This window comes from Chanodichthys erythropterus, chromosome 21 (genome assembly GCF_024489055.1).
Source record: "Chanodichthys erythropterus isolate Z2021 chromosome 21, ASM2448905v1, whole genome shotgun sequence".
In the NCBI taxonomy this organism is placed as follows: Eukaryota; Metazoa; Chordata; class Actinopteri; order Cypriniformes; family Xenocyprididae; genus Chanodichthys; species Chanodichthys erythropterus.
Genome location: NC_090241.1, coordinates 1,914,075 through 1,927,271, shown reverse-complemented (window position 1 = coordinate 1,927,271; position 13,197 = coordinate 1,914,075). Strand labels below are relative to the sequence as shown.

The following is a 13,197-nucleotide window of genomic DNA, read 5'->3' as shown; positions in this document are numbered from 1 at the left end:
AAAATGACTTTATAAAGATGGCAGCATCATTATTTTATATTTACAGAGATTGGTAGGTCTATTAGTGAAATCTGTTGACTTTAGCAATTTTTGTTTCATTATATGCCAACGGTGACTGTTCAAAAATGGCAAAAAGTGTTTTTGCTGCAAGTTTGCATGCCTGTAATTCGAGAAGTATTAAAGATATCTTAATATCCTTTTAGATTTTGATTCTTAAACTTTTTGGTATCTTCATTTTAAAAGCCCTCGATGGTTCAATCCCAGAGATATGAAGATCTCAATGTGGCTCCATGAGTAAATTGGTCACATTTTCAGTGTTCAAAAACCAAATCTACGTCACTTTGCATACAAATGATACTTTTAAAGAGGAATATCTGAAGAACAAATAATGTTAAAACTAGAAATGTATCTTGTGTTTTTCTAATCAACTCAACTACATAAAACACTCCTGTCTTACCTGTGCCATAAATATTCCTTTTCTAAAGTTTGCATGCCTGTGACTCTAAAAGTATTATCTTAATATCCTTCTAGATTCTCATTACTAATAAACTTTCCTTTTGAAATCTTCATTTTCAAGGCTCTGTATAGTTCAGTCCCATAGATATGGATATCTCAAAGCAGCTGCATGTTCAAATTGTTGAATTTCAAAACGAAAGTTTATTAAGAATTAAAAAAGAAAAATATGTACGTCCGAGCACATGCACGCTTTGGTCAGAGCGGGAATAATGCGATTAAAGTGTTTGCATGCCTGTATATTGTGATTAAAATCGGCGTACACCACCTAGTTTAATGCGATTATGCTTACTACAATTATGAGTTTAATCCCACTACTTTAATCAAAATATTGCATTTACAAGGTAAAGTTTAATCGCAATATTGCAAAATCCCTTTATAATCGCATTATGAGAGTGCATGTAAATGCAATGAATGTATGGGTTGTTTATTGTTGTTTTTTCTCCATGCAATTAGCCTACAAAAGAAATGGGTGGTGCATGAAAGCATCATAAAAGTAGTTAAATTTAACTTGTGCACTGCAGTACAAATCATATATATATATATTTATATTTGTGACATACAGAGACTGGTCTTTGAACAAGTCTTTTAAGAAGAAACTAAAGAAGAAGAATTACACACTTTCCTCCTCCTCCTCATCGGTACGGCTGAGCGTATCCTGTGAGGGCTGGCGTGAGGGTTGGCTCTCCTGCTCCCAGACAGTTCCTGTTCCAGTGTTGGAGCGAGACATGGTGGCGAGACTTAACCTGTATGCAGAGGTGGACGTGCCAACGGTACTGATGGACGTCTTTCCCTGGTATGCTGGGAAAAAAACAGGGAGAGATAGACAGAAATAGCTTTTCATGTTACATGTAACCCTAGTTTAATGTCTTTTTAAACCCTGGGCAAAGTCTAGTTTTAACCCTGGGTTAAATCTCAAAACCTGAATAACCAGGATTAATTACTAAAAGTGTGCGACATGTTGATTTATATGTAATATATGAATGAATCCAGTTCTCACCGGAGCCGCTGTGCACAGCCTCTTTCAGGATCTTGAGCTCGTTGCTGAACTCGGCGAACAGAGAGCTCTTGCAGAGGGATCGTGGGATGAAACGACGCTCTAGTTGCTCTGCGATATGGTGACGGGCTGTGATCTCCTCCTGAGACTCAGCTGGTTGGGTCAACAGCTGAAAGTAGAGCCAAAATGTTGTATAGTTGTTCAATCGAACGCACTAACCATGCTTGAGTTAGGTCAATGTCAGGTAGCTGATTAGCACTCACTTTTGCTCTGACAATAAAGCCACATGACAGAAAACCAAGCATTAGATTATTAAAAATAAATAACGTTATTAGCTAGTGTTACATTATATGATCACACTCTTACTCATGCAAGTTCTACTCAAACAAGTCAAGCGTAACAAGACACAGAAGAGATCGCAGTGCGATTTCACGCTTGAACGGACAAAAACACACAAAACTATGCCAAAATGCCAGTTTTGTTGAGTATTCTCATAAATGGGTTAAATAAAGTCTTAAATTAACACAAAGAGCTGCGAGGATATCGGATGTGTGTCAGATCCGCGTCATGTACGTCAGCTCTTAAAGTGACAGCAGCCTAATAAACCTGCTACATTAAAGGAACACTCCACTTTTTTTGAAAATAGGCTCATTTTCCAACTCCCCTGCAGCAGACGCGATGATATTACGCAGCGTCTCTCACAAATGTCTCAATGGTTGCAAGGCACGCTCCCTGTGCAAACAGGGGGTCACAGGCGCTGCTTAATATCATTGCGCCTGCTGCACCCATGGTACGGCAGTTCCTTGATTATTACGCCGGAATGAGAGTATAGTTCCCAGCCATATCGGCCTAGAAAATCGCAACTTTTCATTTTCCGTCGGTCTTAGTACATGATGTAACTACAGAAGTGTCAAGTTTTAAATAGTAAAAATATTGAAACTCTTTGGTCATTTTTGAACGAGATGCTAACGGTCTAATCAGATTCAATGAACTATGCTAAGCTATGCTAAAAGTGGTACCGCCAGACCTGGAGATCGGCTGGTTAAGAAAACGGTAAAACTCAACTGTTTAACTCTAAGGGAGTTGGAAAATGAGCCTATTTTCAAAAAAAGTGGAGTGTTCCTTTAATGTTAAAAAAGAAAAAGAAAATGCCTCGGTGCTCTTGACTGAATAACCTTTGTAGCTTTAATAAAAATGTATCTGTATTTTAATATAAACTATGCAGTGAAGACTATGAACTGCTTTGGATATTTCCTATTAGATCAAATTTTTTAAATATAATGTCTTTATGTTGTTTCTGCAGGAATGTGAAAATGTGAAAATTCATTTTAAAGTTAGGTGTGATTATGTACGATTGTTATTGTTTTTAATTGATTGATTCTGAGATTTTCCGAATGCATCGCGATTCTCTCTGGAATGATTCTGAGCTTAGTTTTTAACAGCAGATGGCGCTCTAGGCTAGTTTTTTAGCCACACACTCAAATGCTCATGAAGAAGAGCGCTGAAGAGCGATCGTGCATTCGGCTGAGTCTGAGAATGTACTTGCACCTCAGAATGCTTTTATGACGTGAGATTAATGTAAACAGCCCACTGCAAACACCCTTGTAATTCACTTCAGCCTTTTCAAACTTTATGAATGATTATTTATAGAAGGTTCAAGTGGTGTTGGAAGCTTTTGGCTGTTTAAAACTAAGCTCAGAATCGATTCAAGAGAGAATTGTGATGCATTTGTAAAATCTCAGAATCATTTCTCGATTCGCGATGCATTGATGCTATTAATGCTCAAAATCTTACCTTGCACTGTATGAAAGGACGTAGTAGAATGAAGATTGGAATTCGTGTGCGCACTATGAAGTCAATAAAATCCCAAAAAGCCAGACCGCCGACTTTACGCAGGGCCATTTCCTTGACCTGTAGACTCAGCTTGTACCACTGGTTACCCAGCTGTCGCTCAAAGCAGACTAAGACCACCTTCAGAGCTAGAGAGAGCAGATTTAAAATATATATAAATGTTCAAAACACATATTTTTAAATTAAATTGTCCTTTCTAGTACCAAGATAAGCTGCTTGGCTGGTGGATTCAGCCAGTCCCTCTCTACGCAGGTCTTTCCCAGTGTCCCCTGGGGTGGAGCAGTGGGCAGGAGACGCGTCCAGAACAAAGTTCTTACTGCGGGAGGTGCTGATGATGCGTGGAGGTAACAGGATGTTAATGACTGTCTGCAAAAGCAGAAAAACCTCTGGTTGCTCCAGATGAGGGCTGTCTGTGAAGGCAAAACAAACATATTCGAAATTACATCCAATCGCATTATCTTCTTCAGCATATCTAAGGGGCCATTCACACGTGTGTGTTTTTGCATGTCTGTCTATCACATGTTTGATCTCTGAGGCAGACCTTTACTTCCTGAGCCCACAGTCAACACAAATGGAATCAAGAGGTTAAGCAGCATCCCCTCTCGTCTCTCCTGATTGGTGAAGGGGGAGATCACATGACTGAGTGGGAAGTCATCCTTTAAAGCCTAGAATTGGAGGAAGACATTCAATATGTCAATAAATTGAAATGCAGATGTTGGTTGCACTTTATTTACTTACCTAAGAAAGTACCCGGTAATATAAGGGAACTACATGGGTCAGATTTAGGGGTAGTTACCTAGTTATGTAGCCTACTATAGTAAGTATGTGCATGTGGAAGAGGACTCTATAATGAAATATCCTTAGGAAGGAACAGATTATACCTGGATCTGCATGGCAACCAAACGCACAACTGCAGTACTGAAGGGAAGGGGTGGAGACAGGTACGGACTCAAATGCAACAAGGGAAGTCCATCTGCCACGCTTGACGGCCCCACAACCCCCATCACCTGAACACACACATCTATATGTAAACACACACATATCACACAGAGCATGTGATCGGCGGCAGGTGTTTGGGACTCACCAGGTTGACACAGACGTTGATTAGAGAGCGCAGGTGAGGGAGGAAGGAGATGATTGGCTGCCGATGGAGTGTCAAACAAATCCCTTCAATCAGACTGCTAGCCGCCTCCCACTCCACCTGCCGCCTGCAAACACACACACAGGGATACTCATCTCACACACTTTGACAAGATGGACATCAACAAGGTATCAACAAGGAATCAGATCCAGATATCGGGACCCTGTGTCCACATTGTTGAATTTTACCCATTTTCAATGGTCAAGAACCAAATGTAGGTTACTTTTTAAGTAACAGCTTATAGTTATTGTGTTTAAAAAAGGACAAATAATACTGAAACTAGAAATGTATCTTGTTTTCCTCTATCAAAACAACTGAATACAACACACCTCTCTGAGTGCCAAAAACAAACATTTTTACGAAGTTTACATGTCTTTAATTCAAGAAGATATGAAGAGCTTGGTTCCAAAACGCGATAAACGCCATTTTCAAAAAATTGAGTTTTCGCCAAAATCAGTATTGTATCTGGTCAGTATTGAAATGTCATTTATTAATTTTACGCAAAATGCGATATCCGTCGTGTTATTCTGTCATGTTTTCTCCCTTTCTTTCCAAAACGCGGCAAACGCCAGTCTCCCTTCTCTGCAGAACGCGATATATCCGCTCAACCAATCACAGCGCTCCATTCCACCCACTGTAAACATTGAAGGCTTTTTTTAAAAGCCGTTTTTAATACAATGTACTCTGCAAATTTGTTTATTTAACCGTGCGGTGGCGCCAGATACTCTTTAATCGGTAATGACAAATAATTTATAACATTAACAAGATTCATTTTGGGAGTGACGGCTGAATGTATTTTTAGTAAAATGCCTGTATAGAAGATAAATATTGGCAAAGTTTAAACTCTGTCATGTATATGAATCAACTTTGATAAACATTTGAAAAAATAACTTTTATATTGATGGATTAATTGCATTTAAAAAAAAAATGTCATGGATTTATTGCATTTTGGGGAAAAATAATACGTTTTTATAATAAACTTTTTAAAATCAAAATGTAGATTTGAATTTTTATTTTTTTTATAACCAAAAGATGCTATTTGAAAGTTTGAAACAGAAAATAGTGGTTTTCATCTTGCCACTTTCTTGGTAAAGAAAACACCTTTTTACTCAAATAATCAAAATGGAGTTGTTGCATTTTGGAACCAAACTCTCCATATCTTAATGTCATTTTAGATCCTTGTTCTTATGAAACTTTTCATCATTTTTAAGGCCATATATGGTTCAATCGCATGGATATAGGGATGCCAATATGTGTAGTTATCTACTGCGTCTCTTGGTGCATTCATCATTGAAAAAAAAATCACTTTCGAGAGCAAGTTAATGTGCCTCAACTTCGCCATTTTCAGCGGATTTTTGGTACTCAGAGAGTTATGTTTTATGCAGTTATTTTGATTGAGGGAAGCAAGATACATTTCTAGTTTAAACATTTATTCTTCAGACATTCCTCTTTAAATTCAATGAGTATCAGTTGTGAGCAAAGTGAACCACATTTGTTTTTCGATCACTGAAAATGGGTAAAATTCAACAATTTGAACATGGAGCTGCTTTGAGATCCCCATATCTATGGGACTGAACTATACAGGGCCTTGAAAATGACGATTTCAAAAGGAACGTTTATTAAGAATGAGAATCTAGAAAGATATTAAGATATCTTGAATACTTTTAGAGTCACAGGCATGCAAACTTTGGAAAAGGAATATTTATGGCACATTTGGTTTTTGACCACTGAAAATGTTGACCAATTTACTCATGGAGCCGCATTAAGACCTCCATATCTCTGGGATTGAACGATCCAGGGCTTTTAAAATGAAGATACCAAAAGGAAAGTTTAATAAGAACCAGAATCTAAAAGGATATTAAGATATCATTAATACTTCTTGAGTTTCAGGCATGCAAACTTAAGGCAAAAAGCACTTTTTGTCATTTTTGAACGGTCACCGTTGGCATATAATGAAACACAGATTGATAAAGTCAGCAGATTTTACTAATAAACCTACCAATCTCTTTGTAAAAATAAAATAATGCTGCTGCCATCTTTATAAAGTCATTTTTACAACCTTGTAAATTGGCTCCAAATCTCAGATGAAAACTGTCATTTTGGATTACTCTGTAAATATATATCTGTGAGATTTAATATTTTGGCTTTCATCACTATTATATTTGTCTTTCTAAAGAAAAAATATGAACAAAATCTAAAATTTGAGCAGGGGAAGTTTCTGAAATTGGTTGATTTGACACGGAATGACCGTATATTGTTTTACGACACAACACAAGCAAACTAAAAGTGCACAAATTACTTAAGCAAGACTTGTCGCTTTACAACATTTAGTCCACTTTCAACTTTAATCATAATGGAGACCATATAAGGCAAAGCGCAACACCAAAGCACAAAAGCAGCAGCCGTCCATCACATCTCAGAGATGTGATACCACTGAAGAGGCCAGCAGAGCTCCACCAGAGCAGACAGAAACACAGACGGTGGAGGGCTAGAGATCAGCGTGAGGACATACCTGGTGCACAGAGCCTGAGGGCGAACGCACCTGAGTGTGGGCATCTTATGAATCTTGTTAAACATTCGGTCCAGCCTCTTCAGAATGAGGATGAGGGCGGGACGAATGGCCTCCGCTGACCAATCGGTGATGGGTAACATCTCTGTAATGTAGCGGCGCAGCCCTCGGCTTTCCATGGTCAGTGTGTCATACGGGGCCAATTTAAGAAGGGAGTGAGCGATTTCTGCCAGTCTGTGGAACATAAAGGGTTAAGTTACTTACAGATGCATGCTGTGACTATTTCTACCGAATGTTCAAGCTTCTTTGTTCCACCTCATATGAGACTTAATATCCAGCAGCTCTAGAGCACTGACTCTGGGTTCTCCTGCCACGTTCTGCAGGATTTTGAGGCGCGGGCCGCAGTGCTTGTAGAACTCGGTGCAGATGTTAAGCAGAGACTCGCGGGGGCGACGGAACTCTTCGCGGGCGATTCGCTCGTCCAGCTCCTCCCTCAGTATACCCTGACCCTCCTCCAGCAGGTGCAGGTTATCCCTGCAGAGGGTCAAATTAGAGCTCTTTTAAAAAACTACTGCTTGTCTCTGTTATTTGCAAACCATATCAATATGTGTTCAGGAAGAGTGGTCATTTTCTACTATACTATTTGAGTTGTTATAGTAACAATATACAGCATGGTGCCAAGTGACCTTCATCTACAGCAACTGGGTGAGGAAGCTGACACGAGGACATAAGATATTCAGTTAAAATGACCCAAATGCAAATATTTGATGAAGGCATCCTTTAACCCTTGTGCATTAATTTAAAAAAAAGTTACTCTGAGGTCCTTAGAGGACAAAAATGTCCAAAAAAATGTAAAAATTTGAATCTTAAGTCTCATTTTAAAGCAGACCCTTGATGAAGTAAAAAAAGTGTGTTTTATGCAATTGAGTTGATAGAAAAACACAAGATACATTTCTAGGTTCAACATTATTTGTTTTTCAGATATTCCTCTTTAAAAGAAGAAAAAGAATCAGCTGTATGTAAAGTGACCCACATTTGGTTTTTGACCACTGAAAATGTTGACCAATTTACTCATGGTGCCACATTAAGACCTCCATATCCCTGGGATTGAACTGTCGAGGGCCTTTAAAATGAAAAAAACCAAAAGGAAAGTTTATTAAGAACCAGAATCTAAAAGGATATTATGATATCTTTAATACTTCTTGAGTTACAGGCATGCAAATTTGAGGCAAAAAGCACTTTTTCTCCATTTTTGAACAGTCACCGTTGGTATTCAATGAAACAAAGATTGCTAAAGTCAACAGATTTTACTAACAGTGAAACAAAAAAGTTAGAGGTTTAAGGTTGTAAATGGTGTCATTGTCCAGCTTAAGTAAGTTCAGTATTGATTCATTCCTTTGTAAAAATCAATAATTTAGTTAATTCATCTATACATTGGCTCTGGAGAAATCGTCATCCTCCAGATCAGTTCAGTTTGCATACAATGGTGTCAATGCAGGCAGATCAAAAACACTGTTGAAAAATCAAAGCCATAAATCTGTGTTCCAAATTTGAGGTTGATATATCAAAAAATGAGCTTTCAGTAAGATTTTGTTTGGGTGCAATACCAAATTTTCCCCATTAGAAGCTCCACTGGTACACACAGTGATTGGATTTGTGATTTGCAGTAGTTTTCTCTCTCAAACAATACACACACACACACAATTATTTTTAATACACACATATAAACCACTCTCTGACATACACAACAACAATAGCTGCATAATTGATCAAATTGACTCAATATGCAGAAGCAGAAAACAGGATTAAAGCGAATATTTGCTTTATAGGCCAAACCTGAGAAAATGGCACCATCTGGTAGAAAATAGTAAATATTTTCATTTTGAAGCCTCGCCAACAGAGTGAAAGCCTATTAACAAAGATTGCATCATTTTATAGTTAAATGGCCCTGGGAGTTTTAATGGGTTTCAATGGGGACATTTTTGTCCTGAAGGTCCTGAGAGGAACTATCTTGTGTTACTAGTGTAAAATAGATTTATTAAAGTAAATGAGGGTGAAATATTAAAATTCTAATAAAAATACACACTTGTGCCAAAATTTATGCTGTTGGCATTAACAGACAAAACTGAAAAAGACAAAAATGGATGCACAAGGGTTAAATTCCTCAAATAAAGACGCTGCTGAATGGCACTTATTGCAACGAAACCTGCAAGAGAAATTTTGTGCCTCCTTTATATGCTATAAAGTTTCTTAATTTTGCTTAGGAGGTCTCCTACAGTAGGTTTGAGTGATTATTTTATTATTTAGTTCTGATGCCCCAATAAAAAGAAGAAACTAGACACTGATCCATGCTCTTCATACTATAGTGTTTTTTTGGATGCATCAGAAACCAACACATTATATCTGCCCTCACCTGGTGTTTGGTCCTCCAGACATGGTGTGGTTGGCTGTAGTTGCTCCCTTGTGGCCTTGATCACATCGACTCATCTGAGGTGCGGTCATAGGTCTAGGAATTAAAAATCATATGATAAAGTAATAAATTAGACATGATGCAGGGAATATCTAGGACTTCAGAGCAGTATGTAATTACAGTAAAGGCTTGTGTTCTGGGACTGACCGTGTCAGTGCCTCCACGCTGTAGAGCAGAGCCTGCAGAGAGGTGGCCAGAGCAGCTATGGCAGCAATCTCATCCCTCGCTGCAGATGCGGACTCCAGAGTCTGTGTGTTACCCTTCATCTTCTGCAGGTAACATGGAACCAAAGCCTCCAGAACCATCAGCATTTGCAGACTGACAAGGGAAACCGGACTTCATTAAAGGCTGGAACACACTGCAGGACTTTTCAAATCTGAATGGATTTCTAATACTATGTTGTTGCGTCATGAAATGTATTTTTTTTAGGAGAAAATGTAGTTTAGACCTCAAATATATGATTCATATATAATTTTATAATTTGTTTTGACGTCAGCAGACGTTCAGTGCTCGTGTACCCACTGAGAACAGCTTCATATCGGCCAGTCATTCGGGAATTTAATGCTGGCTCTTATGTAGATAGTGTTTAAACATGAGATATAATTAATTTGGGGTATATCAAACAGGCAATCTTTGATCTTATTAATCTATTACTTGTTCCAGAGCAAACTGATTTGGGTTAAGGGGAAAATTAAGTTTCACAACTTTATATTTTGGCTATATTTAACTGTACTAGAGCGCTGCTTTTGTACGTTTGACTTAATTGTTTGCTTGTGTTTATTTCCTATTGTCTTTTATAATGGCTATTGTCATTTAAATATTGTTGTTCAAAAAATATTATTTTATATAAATGATATTCCGTATTTGGTATTGAGAAAGGGTCCATCGATCATGATATGGACACGTGAAAATAACATTATTACGCGGCAAATACTGTCTTTATGAGTGAGTCAGAACAAGGAAGTTGTTTTAGCGCTGTAATGGGAAATCCCCTTAACTTTTAAAAGGATAAAGACAAAGATATCCCTTTCCTCAGCAGACATTCAAACAGATTTTTTATAATGGATATAATATTATGGACATCGACCTAAAGAATGAATTCTATATCAGATGCACTCATTTAATCGATCTCTCTCTCATAATACCATAATACTCTATATTATACAATGATTTTCAATGAAACACTTCAACGTTCCTTCAATTACTAGTTCTAAAGTGACGTTTCAGAATTAGTAACTGAGGCTTTGGCTCAACTGTTAAATTGTCAACTTGAATCCGTGGCGGAAGGAAGTAGTTCTGCGCAAAAGAAGGTTTTTAAAGACATTATTTACACACTCATTTTTTTTTTTTTATTTAACCCTTATTTAACCAGGTAAAGACTCACTGAGATCAAAAATCTCTTTCACAGGAGTGACCTGGCCAAAATGGCAGCAATACAAATAGTTTCATCACAAGTTTACATCATACATACAGAATTAAAAACAATTACATTTCACTGCATCATCTTCCATTTGCCGGATAACTGTTTTAAATTGATCTAAAGACAGCCAATTTTTAAAGTTCAGTTTCGATTGAAGGTGATTCCAATCAAACGGGGCTGCATACACAAAGGCTTTCTTACCAAATTCGGATTTAACAAATGGAACAAAATAATTAAAACAATTTTGTGAACGTAGGAAATATTTCGTAACAGATTTCTGCTGTCATGCTGTCTAACTGTTGTATAAATACAATATCACACTCGTAGCCGTGCAATATGGCTGTATATCAGCACGCTGTGATTACCTACTGCACTCAGTCTGCGGCCTCGTAAGTAATGATAGCTGTGCTGTTATACAACCATAACGCACGGCTACGAGTGTGATATTGCTCGTAAACTGATATATATTAGGGCTCGCATAGACTAGTCCAGTAGTCGAGAGATTGACTACTTCAACCACTAGTCAGCGCTGTTGGAAACAATCGACTACTTGAGCATGCATTAACCATAAATGAATTTAAAAAGAAGAATAGAGATATGTCACAATATTGTAAATCTTTCCATTTTAAACCAAAAAGGGGAGCCAATGGATATCACACAAGAAGCAACGTGCAAACTTTGTGCAAGAGTTATGCCGATGAAAGCTTAACCTCGGTCAGTATTCAAAGTGAAAGTAAAAAGCTAACGGACCACATTCTCTCAGAGACGGATTTCAACATAATATGCTGATAACGGTATATTGTCTTAATTTATTCCATTATTTTTCTTTTGGCCTGTATATAGTGAAACAAATGAGAATAATAGTAAGTCGGTGCTTAAAGTAGCTCTTAATTTTCATTGATGAATGCAGGCAGTGTTAGGAAATATTATAGACTATTAATAATTTTAATTATAGGCCTATAATTCACTGTATAATAGACCTAAAAATGTAAATTAATCTTTTATTATCCTCATAGCACGTCAGTTATGTGGTGATGCGCTATGAAATTATTGCATTATTTAATAATAAAAGTAGCCTAATCTAACAGTAATAATAATAGACTAGAAGAATGTAACAGGCCTACATTAATTAGAAATGCCAAATCCTCTTAATATTGCCAATATTTGATGCTTTTGACTATCTCTGGCCATCATCGATACATGATCATTGTCTGTTGATGCAACCCGGGTTATCACAGGTTTATTTGGCTTTACTCTGTTACATGAAAATTAAAATATGTAATGTCATAATTATAATGTTTTGAGAGTCTACTTATAATTGTTGCATTAGGCTATGAATTAATAAACATTTATAGATAAGAACTATTTCATGTCTTTTCATTTACAGTAGCATGAACCACGAATAGTTGTCTAGTAACTTGAGTATTGTTTTGATAAGAAATCGACTAGCAGAAATCAGTAGTCGTGCAATAATAAATAAATAAATAAATAAATATTATATATATATATATATATATATATATATATATATATATATATATATATATATATATATATATATATATATATATATATATATATATATATATATATATATATTTTAGTGCATCCCTAAAGAATTTGATTGAAATGAGCAAGTGACAAACCTGCGGTAGGATTCTGGGGCATAAGCAACCACTGTGACACCCAGCTTAATGGCTTCACTTATTGAAAATGCCAGATCCTCATTACCGTAGCAAAAATCTGAAGAAAGAAACCCAGAACAATAGCAATAGCCAAGCTGAACAGTGTTTTCACATAATACAGAGGACAAGGGTAGATCTGTATCCTCTAGGGGCTCCTCTGTGCCGTCTTACCCAGAGAGCGGAGAGGTTTCTCAGCCTTCACCAGCTCCAGAGCATCCAAGGAATCTGCAGTCTCTCCCTCCAAAGATACCAGCAGGTCAAAAAGACACTGTGAAGACACGCCTTTCGAAAGACCAGTGCTAGTGCGAGTCTGTAAAAACAATTCACGTTATGTTTGATAATACTGTAATAGCAGTATCTATAAATGAGGAAATAATGAAATCTTAAAGCTCTTACAGTGAACTCCAGCAGTGGGGCCACACTAGCAAAGAGCTGCAATATGAATGGTTTACGGTGGAGGATATAGAACTGTCTGCAGCAGAACTCAATCCCTTGACGCAACAGTGGGTTACTCTCATAATCTGCATATGTCTTCAGCAAAGAAAAGCAGCAGCACAAAACTAAATAAGCATAATAAAAAATGGGTAAAACATTCTTAAATCATAACTCAT

At 37.2% G+C, this 13,197-nt stretch overlaps 1 protein-coding gene across 1 annotated transcript in view; it reads right to left on the bottom strand.

Moving 5' to 3' along the window:
- LOC137011066 (protein unc-80 homolog) overlaps nt 1-13,197 on the bottom strand; it is a 67,057-nt gene that overhangs the window by 7,795 nt on the left and 46,065 nt on the right. Inside the window, exons 45-58 of the mRNA XM_067373638.1 lie at nt 12,983-13,117; nt 12,758-12,896; nt 12,548-12,644; nt 9,629-9,799; nt 9,425-9,517; nt 7,327-7,545; nt 7,015-7,245; nt 4,446-4,569; nt 4,243-4,368; nt 3,903-4,026; nt 3,565-3,771; nt 3,305-3,489; nt 1,514-1,679; nt 1,135-1,314 (exon numbers count right to left, since the gene is read on the bottom strand). Of these exons, the coding sequence (XP_067229739.1) occupies nt 1,135-1,314; nt 1,514-1,679; nt 3,305-3,489; nt 3,565-3,771; nt 3,903-4,026; nt 4,243-4,368; nt 4,446-4,569; nt 7,015-7,245; nt 7,327-7,545; nt 9,425-9,517; nt 9,629-9,799; nt 12,548-12,644; nt 12,758-12,896; nt 12,983-13,117 (2,197 nt within the window). The remainder of the gene's footprint in view (nt 1-1,134; nt 1,315-1,513; nt 1,680-3,304; nt 3,490-3,564; nt 3,772-3,902; nt 4,027-4,242; nt 4,369-4,445; nt 4,570-7,014; nt 7,246-7,326; nt 7,546-9,424; nt 9,518-9,628; nt 9,800-12,547; nt 12,645-12,757; nt 12,897-12,982; nt 13,118-13,197) is intronic.